This window comes from Protomyctophum bolini (genome assembly GCF_963924005.1).
Source record: "Protomyctophum bolini genome assembly, chromosome: 6".
Classification (NCBI taxonomy): domain Eukaryota; kingdom Metazoa; phylum Chordata; class Actinopteri; order Myctophiformes; family Myctophidae; genus Protomyctophum; species Protomyctophum bolini.
The window spans coordinates 35,233,042-35,261,008 of NC_137867.1; the positions used below are offsets into that span (position 1 = coordinate 35,233,042).

The 27,967-nt window shown below is 40.6% G+C and overlaps 2 protein-coding genes across 3 annotated transcripts; both read left to right on the forward strand.

Annotated features, from left to right (window-relative positions):
- Positions 1–690: 690 nt before the first annotated feature.
- Positions 691–20,999, forward strand: hira (histone cell cycle regulator a). 2 transcript variants are annotated; one of them, XM_080765074.1, is made up of 25 exons: positions 691–893; positions 3,386–3,448; positions 3,831–3,941; positions 4,419–4,509; positions 4,728–4,822; positions 4,906–5,001; positions 5,876–6,036; positions 6,480–6,647; positions 6,883–6,996; positions 7,110–7,180; positions 7,316–7,421; positions 7,703–7,924; positions 8,605–8,690; positions 8,970–9,167; positions 10,121–10,264; positions 11,294–11,507; positions 11,611–11,718; positions 12,106–12,254; positions 12,587–12,748; positions 12,984–13,042; positions 13,828–13,933; positions 15,466–15,588; positions 17,446–17,609; positions 17,857–17,945; positions 18,225–20,999. In XM_080765074.1, the coding sequence occupies exons 1-25, from the start codon at positions 857–859 to the stop codon at positions 18,339–18,341; spliced, it is 3,054 nt and encodes a 1,017-aa protein (XP_080621200.1). In that variant the 5' UTR covers positions 691–856; the 3' UTR covers positions 18,342–20,999. The 2 variants fall into 2 exon arrangements, with proteins under 2 accessions (XP_080621200.1, XP_080621201.1); XM_080765075.1 differs by having other exon boundaries at positions 11,614–11,718.
- An 823-nt stretch (positions 21,000–21,822) lies between these two features.
- LOC308316984 (P2X purinoceptor 4a-like) lies at positions 21,823–27,633 on the forward strand (the record flags this gene model as incomplete). The annotated part of the gene is made up of 13 exons (XM_080765774.1): positions 21,823–21,965; positions 22,409–22,556; positions 22,849–22,920; positions 23,322–23,394; positions 23,700–23,796; positions 23,852–23,957; positions 24,089–24,186; positions 24,274–24,415; positions 24,596–24,732; positions 24,927–25,035; positions 25,113–25,178; positions 25,420–25,524; positions 25,697–27,633. 13 exons carry the CDS (start codon positions 21,823–21,825, stop codon positions 25,736–25,738), a joined length of 1,338 nt encoding a protein of 445 aa, XP_080621900.1. The 3' UTR covers positions 25,739–27,633.
- Between the last annotated feature and the right edge of the window lie 334 nt (positions 27,634–27,967).

Sequence of the window (27,967 nt, forward strand, 5' to 3'; positions counted from 1 at the left end):
CTTTATTTTGTATAATGGGATGTACTATCCTGTCTAAATTCCTGGTTTTGAGCCGCATTGAGCCATAGGAGGATATAAGAACAGGGGTGTTTGTAAAATACAGGATAGGTGTTCCTTGAGAAAAAAAAACATCATGCCATAGGCTATTCCTTTGTTGCAGGTCACTCTGAGCACAGACACTTTGTAATTTAATTTGCCTACTGTATGAGATTCCTTTGTTTGTGCTATCATGACAACATACATCACATCATCATCAAAAACTAAGACCTTTTATTACCTTTTTATAGGTTATACGGATATGCTCATTTTGAAATGTAATAATATACATTTAAAGTACATCTGCTAAATGAATTATTTAATCATGATGACATTTCAAAATAAAGGTTACCCAGTTAGTTAGGCAGCGCTGAGGTGATACATACAAATACAAACGGTGCCACGCCGCGTTATTTACGCGTTAAATCCAACCACTTAATCAATAATCATAAACATTATGCATATTAGGAACAGAAAACAATAAGTTCCCTAATAAATACGCCAGCGTTCTGTCGCTGTCGGTAAGAACGTGAAAGCCTTTATCTGCGGAACTCACAAGTCAGATCTACTGCACACGCTGCTGCTGCTAGTCGGTCCCAAATATCCTGCGCACTTCCTGTGTCACCACAGATGGCGTCCGGCCTGGATGCTTCTTTTTGGGGATGAGAGCGGCGGCTGCAGAAATGGAGTTGAATTAAAAAACAAAGTAACGGACGGAGTTTGAGACAAAGGGAGGGGGTCGTTCTCTTCTCGACCGATCACACCGGAGCTGATCACCGGGGGACCTTCATCGTACACTAAATACACGTTAATATTAGAAATGAAGCTGCTGAAGCCGAGTTGGGTCAGCCACAATGGTAAGGATTTGAACTGCGGGTTGTGCAGGAATCTGTCTTGGACCAAGTTGGGCTTTTATTGATGGGGGGTGAGATGAGTGGAAGGAAGGCATGATGGTGGTCTGCGATGGTCGCCACTTGTTTGTCACATAATGACCACTAGTGCAACAAGACAGCATCTTTGTGTCAATGCATATTTACTATTCGCTTCAGGGAACACTGCATAAAGTTGAAAGAACAGTGCAATGTGGTTGTGTTTTGGAACATATTATTTGTATACACAGATTGCATTTTGGAGCTAACGTTAGCTAGTTAGCTCCAGCTGGCTTTCACTGTCAAACCGCCCTACAGTCACAGTACGTGACCCATTTTGAAGTTGCAAGTGGCATCTCTGCATGTTTGACAGTGCAACATCCATTTTATGTGTTTAATTTAACTCCGAATGTGTACGGCTCCATTTTGCTTACATTGTTGTACACTCTCAGAGTTGCACATTTATACATTGGTAATGGATACATTGAAATGTTAGTAAGCGTTAAGTGGCTGTCATTCATTGGATTATCCTTTTGAAGTTGCAAGTGGCATCTGGATTCTTGACAGTGCAGCATCCATTTTAGCCAACATTGTAAAATAACAAAGCACATAATACATGAACCCTGTAAGAGTGAACCTTCACTGTACACTCTAGAGTTACAAAATGGATATATTAAAACAGATTGTATGTACTATATTATTGGTCATAATCTTTAGTGTCAGTGTAAAACCTTCAAATACATTGAAGGTTTCTAATTAATATCAAAGGTTGAAATATTAGTCTTTTTTTGACAATTTTACCAAATAAGCTATAGCTACTTTAATTCAGCAAAGTGATGATGGTTTCTAGTTTAATACTTAAACCACACAATATAATCAACTCACTTGTAATTATATTTTCATCTATCATAACATACAGTTGGCGAATTCGGTCCTGCAATTTATTGTTCAGAATCTTGTCAACTATGTTGACATGCATTGAATTCTGACTCATGGTGCATAGCTCTCAGTCACAGAAGAAAAAATACATACAGCAGATGACAGAATTAAGTATAAAATATATAGTGATGTACAAAAAAGTTAATAATATACTGTAAGTATAAGAGTAACGTTAGGAATAGAATGGTTATGCGAGCAGAATTAGACTTAATGCTATGATGAGACAAGCTGTATCATCTATTGGACAATAAATATAGCAATAATAATATAGCACAAGGTATTGTACATATTATATAGTTGGATACATCACTGAGGAGTGAGGATACGTCCCGGTTGCATCCATGCGATGTATTATCGTTCTGAGGTATTCTATTTATAGTGACTGATGGGAATAGACTACTACGGTATGTGACAACCAGGTATAGTCTGGTGACCACCGGAGAGACGGGTGACAGCCGGAATGTAGACTGCACCCCGGGAGCAGTATGGGTTGGTGCCCCAGCCTGCATCCTCCGTGAGGAGGAAGCCCAAAAACCTTCGATGAGGCCTTTAGGAGGGCCATTCGAGCCACAATGGTAGCAGTGCTACCGTTGCCCAGGTGTGGCCTGCAGAACCATTCGGCTCAAGAATCCATCACTCCTGAATGAAGTGTCTGGTGCTGGGAGTCTGGTGCAACGCACAGGTCCTCGCTGTACTCCTGGTGAGAGCAGGAGTGGACCTGGTGAGACGTAGGAGGGGCCCGGACAGGAGGCAACCCACAGAGCCTAGTCCCTCCACATGCCAGAATTGTACCTCTCAGTCCTGGCATAGTAGTTCCGGAGTGGTTCCAACGGATTGTGTGGCCCTGGTCTTTCCCTAGTCGGTCTGATTCGAGGGTAGCTACTGGGAGGTAAGTCGGGACTTGATCACCCCGGCTGGGTCACCTGAGTGAGGGTTATGATGATCACGAGACCCGAAACCCCAATGACCTTGGGATACATCACTGAGGATACGTCCCAGTTGCATCCATGCGATGTATTTTCGTTCAGTAGTACAAATTGGATATACAGTAATTGGTTTGCCCTTCAGAAGTAATATGTTGCTTAAAGGGCCATGTCACCCCTTTTGCAACCAGAACTTATTTTAATGATGTTTAGGACACAAGATGCACTTTCCTGGGGTTTTATGTGTGTAATGTGTTTTTAGATATTTTAGTCATGATGCCATGTTCATGACCACAATTTGTCATGAAAATGTGGTCTCACTTCCTTCCTGGACTACAAGTCACACCTCCACACAGCCTCCCCCTCTCCACAAAGAGGGGCAGTGCAGCAAAGCATAATAGTCATAGTCATAGTCAAACACACAGACTTCATTCTTTTTCTGGCCATAGGGTGCAAATTTCAAATTGTGCTACTGTTCTCTACTACAAATACTATTAATAACATTGAGTGACAGCAGTTTCTTCTAGCGGTGAAATGTCCCTTTAATGAGCAATATATTTCTCTTTGGTTGTCTCTTTCCCCTTTACATGCATGTTTTAATTAAATGTGTTTTTGCAGGTAAACCAATATTTTCAGTGGACATTCACCCTGATGGAACAAAGTTTGCTACAGGTGGACAAGGTGAGTGTCGTACACAGCCACACACAATTGGACACACGGATGGTTTATTAGTTTAATTGCTCAATTGTACTACTGTAATCAATACCATACAACTGTAAAATCCTCAGTGTTAAACCAATTAAGCCCTGTTTTATAGAATTTGTCGTAGTACAAATGAACAAAACAGCCAATCTACATGCTCAGTGTGTTGCATCGTGACCTGTTGATAGAGATGCCAGGATTAATGTAGTTAAAGTTACAAATTAACACAGAGGATTTTACCGTACATGTGATACAGCATGATTCTGTATTCAGTATGAGGAGTGGACAAACGGCACAGCCAGTAAATTACTGACTGTTCTTTCTTCTTTTTCATGTCTTTTTGTTTTTTTGTTTTTTTTAGGGGAGGATTCCGGGAAGGTGATGATATGGAACATGGCGCCAGTCCTCCGAGAGGTGGATGAGAAGAATGAGAACATTCCCAAGATGCTTTGCCAGTTAGACAATCATCTAGGTGATTGATGCCAGTACTTATCATTCATGCCTTTCAACATACTATGATGAATAGATGGATGTTTTTTTAATATAGTATTTATTAATTTGTTAAAGCTGCAATCCAGAACTTATTTAATGAATAAAACCAATCTGCATAGTACAGTAAGATAATGTTAACCCATTAAAACCGAGAAAGCATCTGTGTCATTTTAGATTTTAGCGTTCATTTTAGCTAATCAACATAGCAAGGAAAAGAAAAAGGTACTGTTGCAGTACAAGGCAAAAAGACAATACAGAGCAACGGTATGTGGAAGTAAAAACAAAGTGTCCATTACAGTCGGTGCTTCATAAGTGTCTCACTGTATCTCGTCAAAAAATAAATAATTATCAGTTAGCAATCACTTTTCTCATTGGCAATTAAGTGATAATTGCCTATAAAAACATGGCTAAAAATGCAGAAACATTTATGAATGAATAATGTTGGTATTGTCTGCAGCTTGTGTCAACTGTGTCCGCTGGTCCAATAATGGCCTGTACCTGGCCTCAGGAGGTGACGATAAACTGGTCATGGTGTGGAAGAGAGCCGCGTATGTAGCACACACACACGCACCAATAACCACCATCAAACAAACATTCATACGTCGGTCACTCTACACACTCACTCTTATTAATCACTCTTTTACTTTCCCTTTTTTTCCACTGTCATACTGTCGCACACAAACATGCATTAACATGCACACAAACACATTTTCATGCTTATGTCTTCGGTTTTATATTGTGTGTCCCTGACTCCCTGTTAATGTAGCTTAATCGGACCCAGCACAGTGTTTGGCTCTAGCAGTAAGATGGCTAATGTGGAGCAGTGGAGATGTGTCACCATCCTGAGGAACCATAGTGGAGGTAGGAGGACCACCATGGCTCGTTGCTTTATTGACATGGTGGGCGTACTCTGTCAAGTAATGTACATGTATTTTGTGTTTTAGATGTAATGGATGTAGCGTGGTCTCCTCATGATGTTTGGCTAGCCTCCTGCAGTGTGGACAACACCATTGTCATCTGGAATGCACGTAAATTCCCAGGTAGGAGACTGACCAGACAATGAAACCAACACACCTTAACCTCCTTGACACAAGGTATGAACAGTTAGTCGAAAAAGTATAAAAATCACACTATGAACTGCTGCAATTTCCAGATTGAAGATGCCGCAATAATAGAGAGGGGAGTTCAAAACTGACTTTTTGTGTTTTTGTGTTTTAGGTAATATTTGGTCAATGAATCCAATCTAATAATAATTTCACCCGCAAATGTGTACTAAAAGGACCATCAGGTTTTGTCATGTTAAGTCATATACACAATTTCCAGTTTTCTTGATATGCCAGGAAGCCATTGGTTTCCATTAATTTCAGCATTGTTGTGGTAGTTATACTGTTAACAGTAAACCGTCACAGTTGAAGCTTGACTTGAAAAAAGTAAAAAAAAATTCCCCAGTTCAGCCCCACTACATACTAATAAGCATAGACAGATTCTCACATCAAATCAACTTGTACATTAAGTTAAGCATTAGACAGATGATGACAACGCTATTGTGTCTACCATGGAAAATACATGAAGTGAGTCTTTGACTATACCATGAAAGTTTATTGCCTCTAGGTAATGATGCTAGTATCATTACCAATGCTGACTGAGATTGCACCATGTATGCCTTAGTTTTACACTTTATTATTCATTCATATGGCCTTCCTTTAATTTTGTAATATGAGTAGAAAGTTTCCGTTACAGTGTTTACAGGCAAACTAGAATTTAATTTGTGCTCTAACCCGAAAGACAAACTATGTTCTGACCGATGGTGTCACTCACTGTACTGTAATCACACCACAAAGACAATGTCTGAGACTATTTCTCTCTCGATCCAAACTCTAATTTTTTGTTCTTAACTTTGCTCTGCTCTTCCAGAGATGGTAACCTGCCTAAGGGGTCACACAGGGCTCGTTAAAGGCCTAACCTGGGATCCAGTGGGGAAATACATCGCCTCACAGGCAGACGACCACAGCCTCAAAGTCTGGAGAACCATGGACTGGCAGCTAGAAACCAACATTACCAAACCATTTAATGAGGTATAAACTAGTTTACCAGACATAAAGCATGTGTTGTCCTCTAGATACAAGTTGATTGATTTCAAATGAGAGAATCCATTACTGTTGAACTGTTGCAGATGTAAAGCCCAAACCACACCTTGGTTGCAAGGAGTTGCATGGCGACCCATTGGTGTGGTTGGGGCCATTGAATTGAACCAGTTGAATCACTTGGGTTGATGTGCAACAGGACATATCACACTGCTGGGACGAACGCTAAAACCATCTTGTCCCGTCTCGACCGTTTGGTGTGGTTTGGGCTTTATACCTACAGTATGTCATGATTTATTTTCTGTAAACTGTCATGTACAAACTCGGTCTTAGACGGATTTGGAAAAATATATTTTTATTTGTCTCTTTCTTGTCACTGTCTTCCTTTTTCCTACCTACTCCTTCCCTCCCATGCCTTTCTCTTTCTCTGTCAGTGTGGCGGGACCACCCATGTCCTACGTCTGTCTTGGTCCCCAGATGGCCAGTACCTGGTCTCGGCCCACGCCATGAACAACTCTGGTCCCACAGCTCAGATCGTAGAGAGAGACGGCTGGAAGACCAACATGGATTTTGTTGGACATCGCAAAGCCGTTACTGTAGTGGTAAAGCTGTGTGTTTTTGTGTACATTTGTAATTGCCCGGTATGATAATAATACTCAGATTCACTTGCAGAAAGAAAAGGAAGAATCACTCAAATCAGTCAATGAAAACTATGTTATTGTCATGAATTATTTGAATATTGCACATAATCGAAATATGTTTCTGTCAATTTGTAGCTCTTTAAATGTAATGGCCACGGATACGTGTCTAATACAATATCTCTCCCTGTCTCTCCAGAAATTTAACCCAAAGATTTTTAAAAAGAAACAGAAGAATGGGAGCTCTCCAAAGCCCAATTGTCCCTACTGCTGCTGTGCTGTAGGCAGCAAAGATCGCTCCCTCTCTGTCTGGGTAAGTTGTAACTCGTTCACAACTTTTTCCATTGCAAACATTATAGCTAGACATACTTATATTCCCATGGGAACAATGTTGAACCTGTCTGTCTGTCTGTCTCTGCTGTCTAGCTGACCTCTCTGAAACGACCGTTGGTGGTGATCCATGATCTGTTTGATAAGTCCATCATGGACATTTCCTGGTGAGAGCTTCATATACAGTTGAAACTTCATAAAGGCTTTACATAAAAGCGGGCTTAAGGGACAGGTGTACAAATTCTAATAGGTCAACTGTGTGTGTGTGTGTGTGTGTGTGTGTGTGTGTGTGTGTGTGGTAGGACTCTAAACGGCTTGGGTATCTTGGTGTGCTCTATGGATGGTACAGTAGCCTACCTGGACTTTTCATTGGATGAGCTGGGAGACCCACTCAATGAGGAGGAGAAGGTTAGGTCATCTATACACACGCACACACACGCACACACACACACACACACACACACACACACACACACACACACACACACACAGGCTTTTATAGTTGCCATCTATCATCCCTCTCCTCTTGTTACTATGTTACTCTTCCCCTCGGTCCACCCTCTTATAGCCATCTATCATCAAAACCGGAGTTTTTCTTCATTTGGTTCTTCCTTTCTTTTCTTTCCTTGTACTGAGAACGCCCAGTTAATTAAACTCTCTTGCTTCTCCATCTCTGTCCTGTCCTGCAGAACACCATTCACCAGAACATCTATGGCAAGAGCCTAGCTATAACCAACACAGAGGTCCAGTTGTCCACCACCATCATAGAGAACCCAGAGATGCTCAAATATCAGCAGGAGCGTCAGAACTCTGCACAGGCCAATTCCGGGATGGGTGGCAATGGCCCAGAGAACGCATCACCAAAACTGACCACCCTGATGAATGGAGAGTCCCTGGAAGACATCAGAAAGGTAGGCGAAGGGATGTTGAGTTAAATTACCTGGACCTTGTATGTCTTTCCCTCCCTAGCCCATGTCATATCTTTCTCCTGTCTGAATAAATGGAGAAAGAAAAAAAGCTTATAATCGTATATTAACACTTCGGGCCGTAAACAAGGAAGTGAACGGCAGTGCCCAAGTGCGAAACACGTCTAGGATCGCTTAAGAAGGCATGGCAAAAAGGAAAAATATATATTCCGCTATCCCGTTTGATATCATTAAAAAGGACCTAAAGACGCCTCTACACGTCATAGTCCCCCCTGCGGTTTGATTAGAAAAGACGTCCTTAGCACAAAAGGTGTTTAAAATTGGCATGTGCGGGGACGTTATATGAAATGTCACAAAACCTAATCCTCCGGATTGGATTGGTCAAGCTTTGCGAGTTTGCGTGACTTGGTGCTCTGATCGCTACGTGGCATCCAGCTATTCACACTCATGTGAAGTGAAGGGCGCTCTTCTCATCATAGATCATACATCACATTCCGCGCTCAGCCAATCAAATCATCACATTCCATGGTACACACGGACACAAAGCTGGGCATAATGTGGAACTCAGGATCCACATGCCTGTGGACTCCTGAGACGTTTTGTGTATATAAATATAGAATGTTAACGGTTTTACATTTTATGATGTTAAATCCTGTTTATCACAGAACCTTCTGAAGAAGCAAGTTGAAACGAGAACGCCCGACGGCCGGAGACGAATCACACCACTCTGTATCGCTCAGCTAGATACTGGGTCGGTATAGAACACGTATAATACACAGATTACACACTCTATTTATTCCTCTGTTGAGAATTCACACATGGACCGCTTAAGCCCTATATGTATACAACATGAATATTTGTTTTTTGTGCAAGAATATTTGTTTTTTGTGCAAGCTCCATCGTTTTTGATTGTTTCCAGAAAGAGAAAGAAAGGAGAGGGGGGATGGGGGGCAAGTGAGGCTACAAACACCCACAAACATGATCACGAATACAGATGGAATCAGTATTGACACTACTCTTGTCTTTCCAGTGATTTCTCTCCAGCACTGTTCAACAGTGTACCCATCCTACCTGGTTCCTCAATGCCCAGCCACCTGACCCCACAGCTCAGCTCTGACTCTAGCCAAGGACAAGGTGGCTCTCTGGGTTTGAGGCCCAGTCATGAGTCCCTCCTGACTTCACCTCCACCTAACAGCACAGCCAAGGGCCTGGAAGACAACAATAATGGGTAGGTTTTATATATTAAAAATCTTTAGTTTACAAACTAAATAACAGCTAGCAGCTAACTATGTATTGTATCCTGTTTTTGGTTTGTTCTCCGACTACTGTCAGTAGTACTGTCCTCTCTTTCTCTCTCAATGTCTAACTAAGGCCCAGAAGTTTAGAAGACAACGGTCTCTAGAGAAAAATCTGATGTGCCGTCTGTTTAGATGGCACCAGCGTTATGGGGCTGAAAACACACCAAAGTGAAACCACCTTCCAGAGTAGAAATCCTTTAAAACGGTCCGCCTCACGTCTCCATGTAAACAGGCAACACGGGGGAATCAACAAAACGTGTGATGTCACGAGCCACAGAACCACGCTGCATTGGTGTATGCATAGACATATAAAGGTAGACACCTTTTCCGGCTCTGGGGCGACTGTATCTCAACGGAAGGCAACATGGAGGCAATGGCGATGCATGATTGGATTGCATTGGCAAGCTGTTTTGAGATTCCTTGCGAAGCATAGCGAAAGCAAAACGGACGAACGGAAGGGGACGTTCGGTAGGCCAATCGGAGGCGTCACTCCCTCATTCCCAGCAGCACTTGCCTTCCAAGGTTCCGCTTGACTTCCTCCTCCCTATCTCCAACGGAAGTGCAGTGACCAATCGGGCATCTATATATCTTTTTTTATATCTATGGGTGTATGTAAACAAACGGCTGTGATAGGAAGTAGGACGGGAGTGGTTCTATGCATCTGGCAGTGCGTCAGCGCCACCTGGCATGCACACTACAGCGTTTTCAATTACTGTTGCGCCGCCGTCTAAACGCAGACTAAAAAGTGAGAACGCAACGGCACTTTGTGTTTTCTCTAGAGACCATTGCCGCCTATTCATGTCCTACGCATCTATGGTCTCTGATTTCTCCTTTTGTTTAGCTTTTTAATGGTTTACTTTACACATTTCTCTCCATCTTGCAGAGTGAAGCCCAATCTGTTGTTGACCTCTGCCTCTAAAATTGAGCCAATGAAAGCTCTTGACTCGAGGTTCACGGAAAGGTCAAAGGCCACGTCGGGGGTCACTGCTGCCATCTCCTCCGCTGCAGGTCTCACACCACTAGACAGGTGATTGGCTAACACTGTGATTCTCAATATTTTTTTATCTATTTCAGAGACTGCCCAGTTAGATATGCACTACACCACAGACCCCCATTTGATAGTTTTTTTAATCTCTCACTCTGGAACCCATATCTGCGTTATAAAAGCCTCAGTGTTAATTTAACTCTGAGAGTATACGATCTCAGTAAGTGTAGAGTAAGAGTCCTCTCCTGGTGGGCTAACAATGTTGGATGACGTATTTAGCTACAAACACTTATTTGCTTAAGTTGCTTAGCAACAGCATTCAGATTCAGAGATATTAAAGAATTCTTCCATTGAGTAAGTGAGCTCGAATTTATTCTGAATTTTCTTTTATCATTTGGAGGACGCTTAGACCCTGATCACTTAAAATTCACAGTGTAAATGTCCTTCTAAAGATGCACATTATAGGACGACTTCACCCATTTTCAACCTATCTTCATCTAATTGGTCCTCACTAATGCTCATTATAATATGGTACCATATTTGTCTACTCCGTCTGTATCTCAGAGGAGGGCTGTGGACAGTTCAGAAACCCATCTACCAGTCACATCATCGATGGGAAATCTTGGCTAATAGAAACGGCAGGCTTTCTATTTGTGTAAAGTTGGCATGGAAGCCATTGTTCTCCAGTTAATACAAATCAAAATGAAAATTTGTTTGAAAAGAACAAAGCAAAAAACTGCCTAACGATGATGTTACTTGTAGGTGTCCACAGCCCTCTTATGAGACACAGAACAAAGAAATCGCACCGTTATATCACGAGCATTAGTGAGGACCAATTCTCTGAAATTATATTAAATGGGTGAAGTTGTCTTTTGAATTTTAGAATTCCAATACAAACATCTAATCGCTCTCTACAGTCTTTCAAGAGCTGAAGTATTATGGGTAAAATGTATCTATGAGCAATGGTATCTTGGAGGCTACGTTAGTGTAAAAAAAAAGAAAAGAAAATACAATGAAAAAATTATAATAATCATCATATATATATATATATATATATATATATTATTCCAGGGCAAAAGATGCCACTTCTGTCCTAAAAGACGTCAGATTAAAAGACGACACCAGCAGCGACAGTGAGGACAAAATGGCAACCATCAACAAGAACCTGTCGTTCAACAAGAGGAAAGCAGACCTGATGGAGTGTGCAGAGGTGGTGGAGAAGAGGAAGAAGGGCAGGCCACGGAAAGACAAGATGGTCAATTCCATGACACAACACTTTCCTCAGGTAGGAAACACCTTCATTTCACCAGTGAAGGATAGAAGGATGGATGGAAGGAGAGATCACTACAAGGACGGGCAAATAACGTGTCGTGTTTCCATCTCTTTAGCAGGTGACCTTTCCATCAGACAGGGAGCCTGTCAGAGTAGCACCTCCTGTAGCTCATGTAGTTCTCAAACTACCCATACCCAGCACAAAGAAGTCCTTCAGCTTGCAGGTAAAAAAAAGTGTGTGTGCATGTGTAGTATTATACTTGTATAGAAGAATTTGAGTAGTAGACATTATGAGGACCATTTTCCTGGTCCTCACAAGAGGAGATATAATTGTTTATATTGTTATTCTTTTAGAATTAGGCTTACAATTAGGAGTTATGCCCAATTAGTACTTGGTTGCGTGGCTGTGTCATGCACCAAAAATAGCCAATCTACAAGCCAAAGATTTTACTAGTTTTGATATTTTCGGCTTTAGAGCTAGAGTTAAAAATCACAAAAACGATATAAAAATGGCATTCATAAAATGTGTGTGTGTGTGTGTGTGTGTAAGTAATACTTTACTCAGTGTAGGAGCGTCAGCTCAGTACCTTCCATGTTATGTGTGTGTACAGGTGAGCATGGAGCCTTCTGTTTTCCTGGAGGTGGAGAACGAGGTGTCCCAGGTGGCTCACACTAAACTCAGCCAGCTGCGGTGCAGCAGAGACGGCCGCGATTGGGACACCCTCCTACCCAGCTCTGTCATTACTGCTGCTGGGAGCAGGTAGGACACTGCAGAATGGCTTGGTTGTGTGTCAAAAGCATTGTTTATATCAGTGGACCTCAAACTTTAGAATTTCAAGGACCCCCGGTTTGGTAAACAGTAGGCCACTGACCCAGAATAACTCAAATGGAATTGCTTCCATTTGTACACTCTGAGTTACAGACCTAGTTACGGGTCCATTTGATTCCTAACTATCAGTCATTAAGGGCCTCCTCCTCCTTTAGTTTGGGTGTAATTTCTAGATTGTCCCAAAACATTATGTACTTTTGTAATATGCATCAATCACTTTTTATTCACATATTCATTGAACCATCCCATCTGCTCTCCACAAGTGACGTCATCGCGGTGGCGTGCGAGGACAGGTTGTTGTCGGTGTTCTCTTCCTGTGGACGGCGGCTGCTTCCTGCCATCCAGATGGCCACACCCATGTCTGCCCTGCAGTGTTCTGGTTTCTACGTCATGGCCATAACCGCTGGAGCTACGCTATCTGTCTGGTTAGACAACACAACACATACAAAAACATGCACATAGAGACAGATGCACAAAAATGTGGAATTCTTTGTAGAATCAAAAGGGTAAATGCAGGTGTGTTAAGGGCCGCAAATACTGTGGCAACAAAACGGCTTAGTGTCTAGATCTCCAGAATGATGTGCAATAAGGCATAACCATGTATTCAGATACATTTGTATGTGTTTTATACTCTATCCAATAATTGTTTCTCTTCTTTAGGGATATCCAGAAGCAGACGGCGCTGGTGAAGAATGAATCTCTACACACCATTCTAACTGGTATATAGAATGCTTATAATGCTGATAATGAACCATCAGAAAATAAAATTGGGAATATAATTCTGTCCTACTCTATTCCAGTGGTTCGCAACCTTTTCTGGATCAGGGCCCACTTGAAAATCTTGAAAGCAAAGCACCCATGTTTTGCCAATCATTTGGAGGCCTACTTGCAATTCCTTTGCAAATATGGCCGACAGGTTGAGATTGAGGACCAGTGCTCTATTATTCCATAGGGACTCACCCTTTCCCAGGTGGTTTGCCCAGAGTTTAGTATAAGGCACTATTTCTGTGAGTTTATGGTTTGTTTGTTTGATTGATTGATTAAAAAAAAAAAAAAAATCAAAGTATGTAGAAATGGATACATTTCAATGGAAGTACAGGACAATACAAAAACTGCTACGAGGATAAAACTAGAAAAAGCACTAAGACTTGTTTACATGATGATCCTCCATTTTCAATTCATCAGAACATTTAAAGACGTACAAATATATATATATATATATATATATATATATGTATATATGTATATGAGAGAGATTAATTTAACCCCTTGTTGGAGAAAAAGGTTAGGTTATGGTTAAACATAGTGTTTGTGAAGTTAGGATTAGGCATAGTTTTAATGAAGTTAAATGATAGGGTTTAGTTTAGACGCACTCAAGGTGAAACACCTGGGAAACGGGGAGTTCCCTATTCCATAGTCCCTGTCTCCCTCTCACCTGTCTGCTTCCTGGTGATCTTATCACTCTTCTTCTTTCTCCTCCTCCCGTCCCTTGTACCTACTGTAGGTTCAGACATTTCAGTGTCTCAGTCTCTGCTGACTCAGCAGGGTGTCCCAGTCATTGGCCTGTCCAACGGGAAGTCCTACAGCTTTAACGCCTCCATGGAGATATGGTAAGACTATGAAATGGTCACAGCTTGAATCCAATTGAGACGTGACATCATGAAACTGCCTTTGACTCTCTATTAGACACACAAGGCTGTTGCATTGCATTATTTCTCTAATGTAATACCAGAGTTTGTATTGCTTCTAAATATGTTGTTTTGAGGAAAGCGTTTGTCCTTGGCTGTCAGGCCACAGCAAGGCTGCCCATTTTGTTTGAACTTGGGGAAACTTATGTGCAAAGTCATTCAATTTCATATTATACCACACCTATCAATCAATTTCACCCATGTTGCCGCCACACAACACGTGCGCCAGTGCGCATGCGTTGTCAAACACAATTTGTGCCCAAGACGTCCACAGACGTCCTAGGATGTACCGCATGTAGTGCCCAGAACGTCTGTCAGAACTTCGTCATTTTGAAAGAATGAAAGGGCACATATGTGTTAAACAATGTGCACACTTTGGAAATACTTAAACATGGAACCTGCACCATTAACCCATTCTGGGCGGGAACCCATTTTGGTGTTAGCACTATGTCATGCTTTAGCTATTGAAAAATAGCAGATCTACAAGCTCATAGCGCGCCACCGAGTGGCGCGCTACGAGCTTGTAGGTCTGCTATTTTTGAAAAATCAAAGAACGACTGACATTTTTAGAATCTGATCTCAGGTCAGAATGGGTTAATCAGACCAGTGTGTGTCCAGTGGAAACCTCGTATGAATCTGATATCGGGTCAGAATGGGTTAAGTGAGTAATTCATTGTATCTGTGTTGGAATGTTTCAGTGGCTGAGCTGCCAACAATCGTCCTCCTGCTCCTTGACATACAACAGCTACAAATATACTGTAGCTTTGCATTTTTGTATCTTTTGCAGCTGCCCGTGTGAACACAGTATAACACCCCCCAAGCTACATCTCCAGGTGCTCCTTTGAGAACTAGCCCAAAATAGTTATGTGCAGCCCTGTTTATAAAGATCTACCGGTATAGACGGATCATTATTGTGAGCATTCACTCAAGTTCACATCACATACTAACTGTATCCATAGCCATAATTATTCACAAAGATTAGAAAATAGTAATCTAATCAACACTTTAGCTTTACAAATGGAATAACATGTATGTCATTTACCAGCAAACAATATAGTCCTGCAGGGATTTTCCAACAAGTGAGGCAGTTGGCTAAGAACATGGCAGGTGCTCCTATCGGACCTTTGTATTATCAACCCTTTTTCAGTATGCAGTCATTTTGTAAATGTCTAGGTTCTGCGGTTGCTCTTTTTCATTCTGTTTTTAGTTTGTTTGGACTGGGAATCCAGGATAAGATCCAGTACTTCCTCTCCTTTCATGAATTCTACCACTCTCACTCGGAGTGACTGTGTATGGCACTTTGGGCTTGTGTTGCTTGATTCTGCTTCTGGTTACTGATCATTATTATCAGCACTAGGGCTGGTATGGTTTATCGCCCTCTATCATTTTACGACTCAAATTCAGGCTGGCTATGTGATAAATCATTAAAAGCATCATTATTTTCTCTCTGTCAGGACTCTGATAGCAGATAAAGCAGACTCTTTGGTCCAGTGTGCAGACTTCAGGAGCTGTCTGCCTACCCAAGATGCTCCTGTGTCATCAGGACCACTGGCCATCATGCAGGGACGCAACCTCAAGTACTATATGTTATATTAATGTATGAATCAATGAATGAACCATTGGAGCACTTGGAAAAGCGCTATAAAAATGCAATTCATTATTATTATTATACTTACACACCTACTTATACAGCGCACTGCTGTGCTGTGTACACAAATGCTTTTCAACACTGTTTCATGCAGTGTTGTGCACCGAAAATTGCCGATCTACAATCTCACAACATGTCATGCTGCAATGTGTTGCGAGCTTGTAGAGATGTTGGCTATTTTCGGTGCGCAACTAATTACAAATCAGGATTTTTGATCTTTATGTCCCAAACCCCAGCAGCATAAATGACCAGTCTCAACTCAGGAGTAGTAATGTCGCCAGGATGATACTATGATAACTATCGATAATGTTTTCTAGCAATTATTCTACCCATTACCTTTTTCGATTAATAGAATATTTGAGAAGCAATGTTTTTATATATATATATATATATATATATATGTGTGTGTGTATATATATCTATTATATATTTGTAAAGTGGTACCCAAAAGTTGAAAGAAACCCAAAGCCACGAACGCTACGTCGCTACTGCAACGCCCACAACACCATCTTACACACTACACTCACACACACTCACACGGGCAGTGACGTCACACACTTACCCTTCGCAGTGTTCGGGACCTATCTCCTACTAAGGCGGCCCTCGCCAACGCTGAACACCAGCCGTCAAACAATAGTCTTTGCACTGGCACTAACACTGCCTCCCTTCCACACTCACGCCGGCAATGCATTTGTTTAATACAAACATTATCGCCCCAATCACCCACACCCCCGAGGCTTCCCTACACGGAACACTAACCACTGCTGCCTATGCTGTTGCCCCAACAGGTCCAGAAACAAGGCCTTTAACCACGCTACTTACATACACTACAACTCGCTTACAATTCGCAAACCTGGCAACACTGCCCTGTCTTCTAATAGGCTCACAGCTCTCAGAAATTCAGAATCTGACTGTTCTCTCGGCTCTCGCAGGAGAAGACAAAAACAAGGAAGAGGAATTCTAGGCTCGCGATTTCGCTTATTCCTTCTAAATCTCTGTATTTAACTAATCCCTTAGTTACATCAACATTGTTCTTTGCACGAACTTGGTTCCTGCCTAAATCTTACCATTACAACGATCACATTGGCTATTTTCGCCTGCCAGCCGACAGCCGAGTACACACGCCTGCACACACACGCACGCCTGCCTTGCACACACACACACAGGAATAGGCATGCAGGCTATACGGCGGCGAGACAGCACGTTATAATTTTCAGTTTCATTAAATAACTGTCTTTCTCCGCACGCTCACATGCGCACACAACATTATTCAAGTGAAATGCGTAACGCCAATATTGGGCTAATATAGGCTACCAATACAGGACGAAATAACTGACAGGAGTGACGGTGCTGTGCTGTGAGTAAACTGACAACGCTTGGCTTTCTGACATCCCTTTCTCACAATCTACAACAGCACGTTATCATTGTCATTGTGCTATAATAATAACTAATAACCCATCCGTTACTACATGTGGAGTCAACTCCCGCAATTTCCTTCTTCCCATAGTGCGTACTTTTATGTGTGTGTGACCTTATATACATACACACATATGTGTGTGTGTGTGTGTGTGTGTGTGTGTGTGTGTGTGTGTGTTGCACAACAGTGTCATACAAAAATAGTGAAATCATCAGATCTACAAGCTCAAAATGTTGTAGTGAGATTATCCTTAGATTATCGATAAAATATATTTTCTTATTGAATGGAATTGATCAACTGTTGCACCCCTAATTATGTCATCATTTCATTAATAATTAAAAACTATATTTCTCTCTTGTGTCCTCCCAGCGCTGGCCGTCTGGCGTCCCGTCTCTCCTCCACCCCCCACCAGCTCCAGCAGAGCATGACCTTGGCCTTCCTGGAGAACCAGCTGGCCTCCGCTCTAACTCTGCTCTCCGCCCAAGAGTACCGCTACTGGTTGCTCATCTACGCTCGCTTCCTCGTCAATGAAGGTACGGAAAACCATTCTCTTTTAGGTAGTGGCTCCAGTGGGGGTGAGTGTGTGTGCACCTAATCTTACAAATCACTGGACTGATCAGCACCAGATTCCTTGTGCACAGTGCCAGTAGGCCAAGAAAGTAAATCCCTGACTTATTTTATCAGGTTTTACACTTTAATTTATTTTAAATCAATTGAGAGAAAAGTAATGCAGCATATCTTCTTTTGTTTGTTTTGCTTATTATGATTTCTCTCCCTCAGGCTCAGAGTATCGTCTCAGAGAGTTGTGTAAGGACCTGCTGGGGCCGGTTCATAAGTCTGTTGCTACTTCCTGGGAACCTCTCACTCTGGTAAGAACAGAGTTGATTATCACACTCATACCATGATCAGACCAGAAAATCTGTCCTCTGTACAGTAGCTCTTTATTGTCTCCAACAGGCCGAAGGCATGGTGAGAGAGTGTTTTTTCATAAATGTTTCCTTCAATGAAAAAGTTTTCACCCCTGCTAAACCAAACGGCAAATAGAAAAATAAAGGCGCATGTTGTTGTTTGTGTGTGTGTGTGTGTGTGTGTGTGTGTGTGTGTGTGTGTGTGTGTGTGTGTGTGTGTGTGTGTGCGCGTGCATGTAGGGTTTACGTAAGCGTGAGCTGCTTCGGGAGGTGCTGCCAGTCATCGGTCAGAACCTTAGATTCCAGAGACTGTTCACAGAATACCAGGACCAACTGGAACTCCTTCGCCAGAAATAAAAGCTGTAGAGACACACACACACACACACACACACACACACACACACACACACACACACACACACACACAGACTGGCTTGGTTCAGACTGGTTTAACTCTGAAATCAGTCCCAACTGTCTAACTGGGTACATGCGGAAAGGTTTTTTTGTCTGGCCAGCCACAAAGCCACCATTATATATTATGAATTGAAAATGTTAATCATGGTCAGTACACTTGTATTTGAATGAACAGAACAGACACAAAGGGCCATTTGCCACGAGTGGGAAAAGTGGACAAGGCAATCTTTATTTTCATCCATAGTTTGGATGAAGAGTCACACAACAGAACTGTGTCCCAACTGGAGTTTTCATTTCCCTGCAAATATACTGCTACTGTATACTGAACGAAGCACTTCTGGACTGCCCCTTAATCATGCATTTGTCATACTTATATTAATGTATAGAAGCAATATGTTTGAACCAAAGTGATGCCTTGAAATGTAAAAATGAGAATTGACAAGTGTATTCTCTGGGATGGGACCTGTGAAAACTAATGTTGCAAGAGATTTCAAATATTTGAAGGGGGCAATGAAGCGCTTGATTTTGGTTACATTTACAGGTGACTTTTACTCTTTAAAGAAATTGCACGAGTTAAAAGTGCACTTCAAGCAGCTCAAATATTTCAGAATGTCTTCAAGGATTTGAGTCTGCATTAGCTGTTTTATGATTGGCTTGTGGATGAGACGATACGAAGCACAAATCTTTGGAGAAATATCAGAAAGTGGTTACACTCCTTCGTTTTCTATGTCATAATCACTTATCTACATGAAGTTTTCACACTGCTCTTCAAAGCATTTTAAGATCAGAGTAACTTGTCTCAAATATTGAAAAAACACTTGAAGAGCGCTTGTCTTGTTTCCTTTCTTAATAGATAGATTTTGTTGACCCTTTTTGTGGCTGAACAAAGTCTGTATAATAATTCAATCGAGCAGATCTCAGGCTGCAGATATTAAAAGCTGTATGAAAATACATATTTGAGGTAGTATGTTCCAAAATGAGATGTTCACGATTTGAAAAGTTGACACCTGTTCTTACACAATGATTGATGGCACAAAGTAAAGAAAATATTTAGGTTATCATCCCAAGCATTCAACATTTCCTGAACCCTCCAACCGATTTATTTATATTTTACAAATACAATAAAATAGGGCAGAGTCACACTGAGTCTGTTTGATTCAAACTGTTCCCAAATATGATTGCCTGGTCCCCGCTGGCCATGATTCAACAACATTAACTTCCTCCCACTTGAATACAGCAATAAGTATTTTGGTTCCTTTGCATAGGGATAAAACACAATCTTAGTAAAGGTAAAAAATGAACTGCCTACCACTTGAATACAATGATATAGTATTTCGGTTCCTTTACATACTGATAGTATTTCGGTTCCTTTACATACTGATAAAACACAATGTTATTTGCATGTTTTGACAAAGTGAGCAGGGAGGCCACCAGGGGGGAAAAAGGTTGATCAAATGCTATTTTCTCCTGGTCTGTGTGACTAAATAAGGCTATTGGTATGTGATAAACAACATCGTAGACTTGACCAACATCGGGCAATGATGATTTCCTTGGATGATAATCTACTGTCCTGGTTGACAGAGATGGGGGGGATTCTTGTACCTTCAGCTAATGATCGCCCTTTCAAAAATGGTTATGACATTTTGGAATAGAGTTCTTTCTCTTACATCCATCATCACACATCACACTCTTCAGCCTGCTCTGTTGACTTGATCACATAGTGCTACACTTTGCCAACATGGGTGGGTGATGGCTAGATATATTTATTTGAACTGATTAACTGTAAATCCATCACAATCTTATAGATTGTCCAAAAATCCTGAATGAAACCTGGAAAAATCACTTCCCTTTTTAGGTCAAGGTTGTTTTTTTCTGTCTAGTCCCCTGTTATTTTGTTTTTTTTACATATTTTGTAAAAACTTATTTACTTATTTTGTACATAGAATAATTGGTGCTACCCCCAGGACATGTCAGAGCTGAGTAAAGGCTGTAAAGATGAGATTATGATCCTCCTAACCGTTCACGTCCACTGCCTCTGATCACTTAACTGGGATGATTGCTTTGTTTTTTTGTGGGGGGAGACACCGAATCATGAAAATATTAACTAATCATGTAAACTTTCAAAACTAAATTGATTCCACGTTACAGTTGGGTGCATTTTACCTAACTGGCATTATGGTCTCTCCCCTCCCTCCACCTGTGCACACTCCTCCCCCCGTGGCCCTCACTGTACAGATAAAGGGACAATGTAACCTGTAAAGGATTGTTTGATATATCGTACTGTACAATAAGATAAGCAAGAAATGCAAAAATTACGGGCAAGATCATGGAACAGAAAGACAGGAGTCTGGAGACATTCCTCCACTTGTTTGTCTGTCTATCTCTAGAGAAATTGGATGTCCCTTTGTATTCTTTACTAATTCTGTACAGCTTTTATTTCTTTCACGCCTTTCTTTCGTCATTTACGTCATTTTTAAATGTTTGTACAAGGCAACTTTGTCTCTCTCCATTTTCTACAAAACAGGAAAGACTTTCAATGCGGAGCTGAATTCGTGTTTTTGTTTTTGAAAAGGTGAAAAATAAACAATGGAAGACTGGTGAGGTTTTGGTAACATTGGCCTTGGCTTTCTGTTCTTAAGCGTCTATGGCAAGGACTTGGATAAACCAATAATGTATGTGTGAGAAAAGACATTAACTCTTTGAACTATGTTGCATAGAGTAGGAGCTATAAGGCACTGGTTCCCAAACCTTTTCATGTCAATGACCTCAAAATTAACACTCATTAGCCTGCGGACCCCCATTAGAAAATATATTGCCAAGGACCCACATAAGAGATTTATAAGATATATGTTAACCCATAGCATACATACAGTATTTGTTTCTTGTCATGGAATTAATATGGATCTAAATGGCTGGTTAGAAACCGGTTACACCACAGTGGATTAGAATTTACAACCTCCATGGTGGTGGGCTATAGCACTACCACTGCACTACAAAATAAGCATAAATAACTAATTATTATTTTATTTAGCACAGTATAAAAACAACACTGAACATATAAATATGAGAAGGGTAGGGTGCTAGGCTGAGGCAAAAAAGCCCAAGGGGCTTATACGAGGCCTCTACCTATAGATTATAATGAAACATTGTACATGGGAAATAGAATATCCAGACATGATTGCAGTATATAAAACAAAAACACAACAAGAACATGATTAGAATTTTTGGTTATTTACATGATTAGAGAAAAGAATAGATGATACAAAGAAATGTATAGGCATATACCAAGGTACAGTACACATCCAAACATGTGCAGGTGTTGGACTGTACTGTACATCCCTGGTGATATTATATCCTGAATAGATAAGCCTACTTTGCTGCATATTATTGCAGAGCTCATCTCATTGTTGTACTCAGTACAGTCATGGGTAAGGGTACAGGATGCTGCCAAGACCTTCTGCACTGTTTCTTTGATTATGAAACACCCAAAACATTGGTTATTGAAAGCAAAAGTGTAGGATGTGTCTTCAGATTCACGCAGCTGTTGGTTACCCTTTATGTGGTCGGGTAAGTAAGGCTTTATCTTACAATAAATGGGCATTCATTCCCAATTTGCATTGTGCCTGGCTTGCATCGTTTCAATTTTCAAATAGGTCAAGTATACTGATGAATAAGACAAAGGTTGTGTTGACATGTTTTCTGTCTTGTAGTAAAGTTACTGCTTTATTCCTCTTGTTTTCTCAAACTGGGTTGTGAGTGATCCAAAGAGTTGATGATGTGACTTTGGTAGACTAGGAACACTATGCTGCCATTAACCCATTTAAACCTATGTCGATTAAAAAGAAAAAACACCAACAATGTATAGGTTTAATAGGTCCAAACTAAGTATATCTTGACCTGTAATACAGTCAATTTGAATCAACAACTAAATCATGTCACATGCCATGTGATGTTTGCTTTTCATGTGAAATGTATCTGTCCACTATACTTACTATATGTGCTGTCAACAGGTACGTCTGTGTAGTTCAGAAGGCCTACCAGGACACAGACACTGTCATTAGTACTGTCACTACTAAAGTGAAAGGATATGCCCTGTCCAATTCATCTGGCATGAGGCCCTGGTTTTGGGATGTGGCTGATTATATTATTCCTCCTCAGGTATTTTAACTTGATATTTTCACAAAGCTACTCCTGCACAGTGCACATATAGACACAGACATGAATATAGAGTATACCCCCAGCCTCCAGAAATAGGCTGCAGCGGTAATCCATACATGCTTTTCAAGCAATATAAAGCATAACATACACCTATCATATTGCAGAATGATGATTTATGATTATGCCTGCAAGGTATTTTCATTTCTGTGTTGTCACGGGTTATTCCTATGGCTCGCTAAATAACCTGACCTAAAAGACGTGAATGAACAATGTTCTTTTGTTTTGTATAAAGGCCGATCAATCATTCTTTGTGCTGACAAATGCCATTTTCACTGCCAATCAAACCCAGGCAGCCTGCCCTGATGTGAGTGTCTGTTGTTGATCTCTCTTCCTGACTCACTTGTTAAAAGGTGATGTAACAATAGTTATCATTAGTAATGCATTGCTTTAAATGTAATTACATAATTATGGATAGGCCTACTATATATATCTGCTGTATAAGAAAACAACTAACTCCAAAATGTAAAATTTTCAGGAAACGAAAAATATACATTTGTCAGGAAATTAAGAAAACCTTATTTTGAAAACAAAGCAATACTGCCTCATCAATTACTTGCATGAGCGGGGGAGAGGGGTGGAGTTAGCTGCTTTACCAGTTTGAGGGTCCAATGGAGTTAAGAGTTCAATAGCACTGGTGTATGCACAAAAAAAAAGAAACTCAAAAATGTAGTTATACCCGACATATATATAATCTCTCTCTTCCAGTTTCCAAATCCATCTACCATTTGCACTGATGACTACGACTGCACTGAGGGAAAGAATGATCCACGAGGCAGTGGTAAGGCTACCACACTAGAACATAATGAATGGATGGACTGTCAAGGCCAGAAAGTAGTTTTTTGCCACTCAGTAGGCGTTCCCTCATAACTTCCGGGTATGATGATGATGTCACGTGCATACCCTCTACTATAGGACACTTCTCATAAGGTCTGTACACTGTAAAATCATTAGTTAATTCAACTCTATAGTTAGAAATGGATAAACGAACACTAAGGTTTTCATTGTTTATGTTTCCTCTTGCCATATAATTTATCAATGCAATGGAATAGCTGATATCGTGACTAAAAGTTGACTCTTACTCAGGTATCCAGACAGGACTGTGTGTCAACTATTCCGATACAGTCAAGACCTGTGAAGTATTATCTTGGTGTCCCCTTGAAATAGATACTACTCTACCCGAGTAAGAATATTTACTTACTTACTTACTTACGCCTATTACCCCTTCTGGGGTTTAGGCCGCCGACAAGAGTTCGCCAAGCATCCCGGTCCTCAGCCAACACTTCCAGCTGTCCCCAAGTGTGGCCCATAGCTTTTGCATCTGCCTCCAAGTCTCTGCGCCAGGTGTTCCGTGGCCGACCTCTCTTTCTTTTCCCTTGGGGATTCCACTTGAGGGACTGCCTTGTGGTGTTTGAGGCTGGTTTTCGGAGAGTATGGCCTATGCATCTCCAAGAATATTTACAATCTTTTATTAGCCATCCTATGCAAATATATATATATTCATTGTAAAATATGTGGACTTTACAGTATTGATTAAAAACACTGCAACGTACCCCAAGTTTAACTTTCACAGGTTAGAGTTGACTTTTCTCGTAATAAAAGACATAACTTATCAGAGATACTACAGGGCGGTACTGTAACTTCTCTTCTCCCCCTCCAGGAGAAACATTCTGCCACACATTAACTCGTCGTACTTGAAGAAATGTGAATTCCATCATATAATGGACCCTGACTGCCCAATATTCCGTCTCAAATACATAGTTTCAGAAGCTGGGCAGGATTTTCAAACCATGGCTGTCAAGGTAAGCCCATGAGTTCCTGGTAAAATACATTAGCAAATTTTGTATGTTGCCGATTTAAGATTAGGTTCTCCGCCCCTGGCAATTAGCAATCAGGTTCGGCCTACCTATCACAAGGTAGTAAATACGTCACACACGTACAAATGAATCATCTTTAATTGAGCAATGTTTATGATTGTTAAGGGTGGCATCATCGGTGTCCTCATTGACTGGAGCTGTGACTTGGACTTGTGGGCAAGCAAATGTAAACCAAAGTACAGCTTTCAAAGGTTAGACAGCACAGATCCTGGCAATAATGTGGCACCTGGATTCAACTTCAGGTTAGATTATTATACAGTATTGTGTGTGTGTGTGTGTGTGTGTGTGTGTGTGTGTGTGTGTGTGTGTGTGTGTGTGTGTGTGTGTGTGTGTGTGTGTGTGTGTGTGTGTGTGTGTGTGTGTGTGTGTGTGTTGCTTTGGACAGTGGACGGTAAGGTGGAAAATTAAACTCTTTACAAAATGTTTGCATATACAGGTTTGCAGAATACTACAAAACCCCTGATGGTGAGACAAGAACACTAATCAAAGCATATGGAATTCGGTTTGAAGTTGTTGTGTTTACTGTTTGGCACGGTAAGGGTGGAGTAAAAATATATATATCCTGTTTCTGTCTTAATATAAATCATAGTGATACAAATCCTTTTTTTTTTTTTACTTTCAGGCAGGTAAATTTAGCATTGTACCAACACTGGTGAACTTGGGTGCTGCGCTTTCATTCCTCAGTTTAGTAAGTAGGCCTTTCTCTCTTGAAGCAAAGAGAAAATATGATGAAAATGCATTTTCTTTAAAGAATGTGTTAACGTCCAGAATTGAGAGAAAATGTTTTTTTCTTTTTTAATCAATAGTTTTAATCCAGCTCATGACATGGATCCTCTCTTTGCTCTCTGTCTGGCCCCTTTTCCCCATCTCTATTCATCATGCTACTTGACAAGAATGGATAAAGATGCTCTTTCAATGATTTTCCTCAGATACCTGTAGTTGCCGACTGGTTCCTGTTGACTTGTACAAAAAGAAAAGATCTTTACAGTAAACACAAAGTCACACACCTGAGCAATGAACTTGATAGTGAACAAGTAAGTTCCTAACTTCCTTTGATTATTATATTAAAGTATAAAAAGGCCTATGTTTACTTTTTGATACGTTTTAGCTCTGGAAGGTTCATTGTTAAGACATGTGTTGGGTAATTTTTGTTCTACCTGGGTCATTCATAACTTGATAAGACTGCTTCTCCACACATTCTTTAAGATGCAGGTGTCCACCATGAGCACCAACTATGGAACCTCATAACAATGACACTGCAACAGGGAGCATTTCTTTGGATATCCCATTCTAGAAAGCTGCCATAAAACACTTTTATTTTTTGAATTAATTAATACATGATTATGTTGTTATTGTTGCTGCCGTGTGGAAACCTCATATTTCCTTTTTATTATTATTTTATTATATGTTTTTTATATTTTGTGTGACACAATAATATGTATATTTGTATGTGCCTTTTATTTCATTGTTAATGGTACAAGATACTGGGGTTATGGCTCTTTCAGAGTGGGAACTCTGGGGGGAGGGAGGGGTAAAAGAAAACGCAACAATTTCTTTATGCTCTTTTTGACTCATATGTGACTTGAAAAATGAATAAAGAAACTTTGATTAAAAAAAACATCAGGCAAAAATGTCAAACTTTCCTTATGCTTTAACTGGCATGTGGGTGACAACATTATCACACGAAAAGATGAAATTACCTACCTAGGTTCCATCCTGGAGGCCAATCTTTCCGGTGATAAAATGGCCACCAATGTAATCAAAAAAGTCAATCAAAAAACAAGATTCCTTTACAGGATCTCTTCACTGGTCAACAAAAACACCTTGAAGACCTTAACAGGAGCCCTCGTACAAGGTTTCTTTGACTATGCATCCACCTCTTGGTACCACAGCACCTCAAAGGCCCTTAAAACAAGGCTCCAGACCTCCCAAAACAAACTGGTCAGGCTCCTACTTGGCCTCACCCCCCGAACCCACCTCACCCCTGCCCACTTTGACAGGCTGGGATGGCTTAGGGTCGACGACAGAGTACAGCATCTTGCAATGGGTCTGGTCCACAAGATTCGATACACCACTAAGATACCCATGTCTAAATACTTCCTTAATGTAAACGAAGTCCACACCCACAACACCAGAGGGAGTGCAATGTACAACCCAGATTCGGCTCAAACAAGGGACAAAATTATTTTCGCTCCTATGCCACCAAAATGTGGAACGCCCTACCAACAGTCATTAAGACATGTGAATCCCTTGACTCCTTCAAAACCGCTCTCAAAGGGCACCTACGGATGGCTGCAATTCGAAACTGGCCTCTGTAAAATCTGAATCCCCCCCCCACCCCCCTTTTCCCTCACTGTATATGTATCTTTTCCCTTTTTGCTTCCTATATGATGAATTCCTGTTCTGTTCTACATAGAAGTGTCTATTTGTATGTCTCTAAATGTTTTGATGAATTGAACAATGTGGACCCTGTTGTAAACAAGTGTAATGCTTAATTGGGTCGTCCACTCACAGTTAACAGTCTCTGTATTGAGTTTGTGCTTGAAATGTACTGTAATTCTACAAACTGTTAATAAATATTTCAATCAATCAATCAATGTCAAACTAGGGGGGTTTCATGATTCTGAATCCATTCCAAGCATTAGTTTTGCACAAAAAACACTCCTTGGGCTAAAAACGGCCACAGCCACTTGACCAAATGTACCCAAAATGTTCTGACCTCTTCACATTTGTGATGACGGCTATGGCCGTTTTTTAGTCCAAGGAGTGTTTTTTGTGCAAAACTAATGCTTGGAATGGATTCAGAATCATGAAAACCCCCTAGTTTGACATGTCACATGCTACTTAAAGCATAAGGAAAGTTTGACATAATTTTCTCCTTATAATGGATGTTAATGGTATAGGGTCAGCAAGTGGATTTGTGAATGTATGTATATAGACAATATTTTAGGCCAATAAAAAAAGACTATATACCAAATGTTGCACTTTAAACAAAAGAAGCCTGTTGGCTGCCAGACTACATTAATTGACAAAATAAACAAACATTTGTAAAATATGAGGTTTCTGCCCATCAACATTATTAAAAATGGCAGAGTTGTAGAAAATGTATTAATTTAAATTAATTATAATTTTGTTTTAATCTGGTTGGGTTTAGTTGTGTTTTGTGCTGAATAATAATAATTGAATTACATTGATGTGAATAAGTCATTTGTGTAACCATGCAATTATGAGTGCATGTGCATGTATTTAAGTATGCATCATTTATTTGTATTCATTTGCTTTATATACAAACCAATTTGTAATTATTCCTCATTTATTTGGTAAATATAGTTTATAGGTCAGTTGTCTGGGGAGTTGTCTGTCCCTTGAGGGGAGTGACTTAAAATGACTATGCAAACTGTTGCTTTACTCTGTTTCAAAATGAATTCTCTGAATAAACCAATTTGTTGAACTCTGTAGATATTCTCTTCTCATATT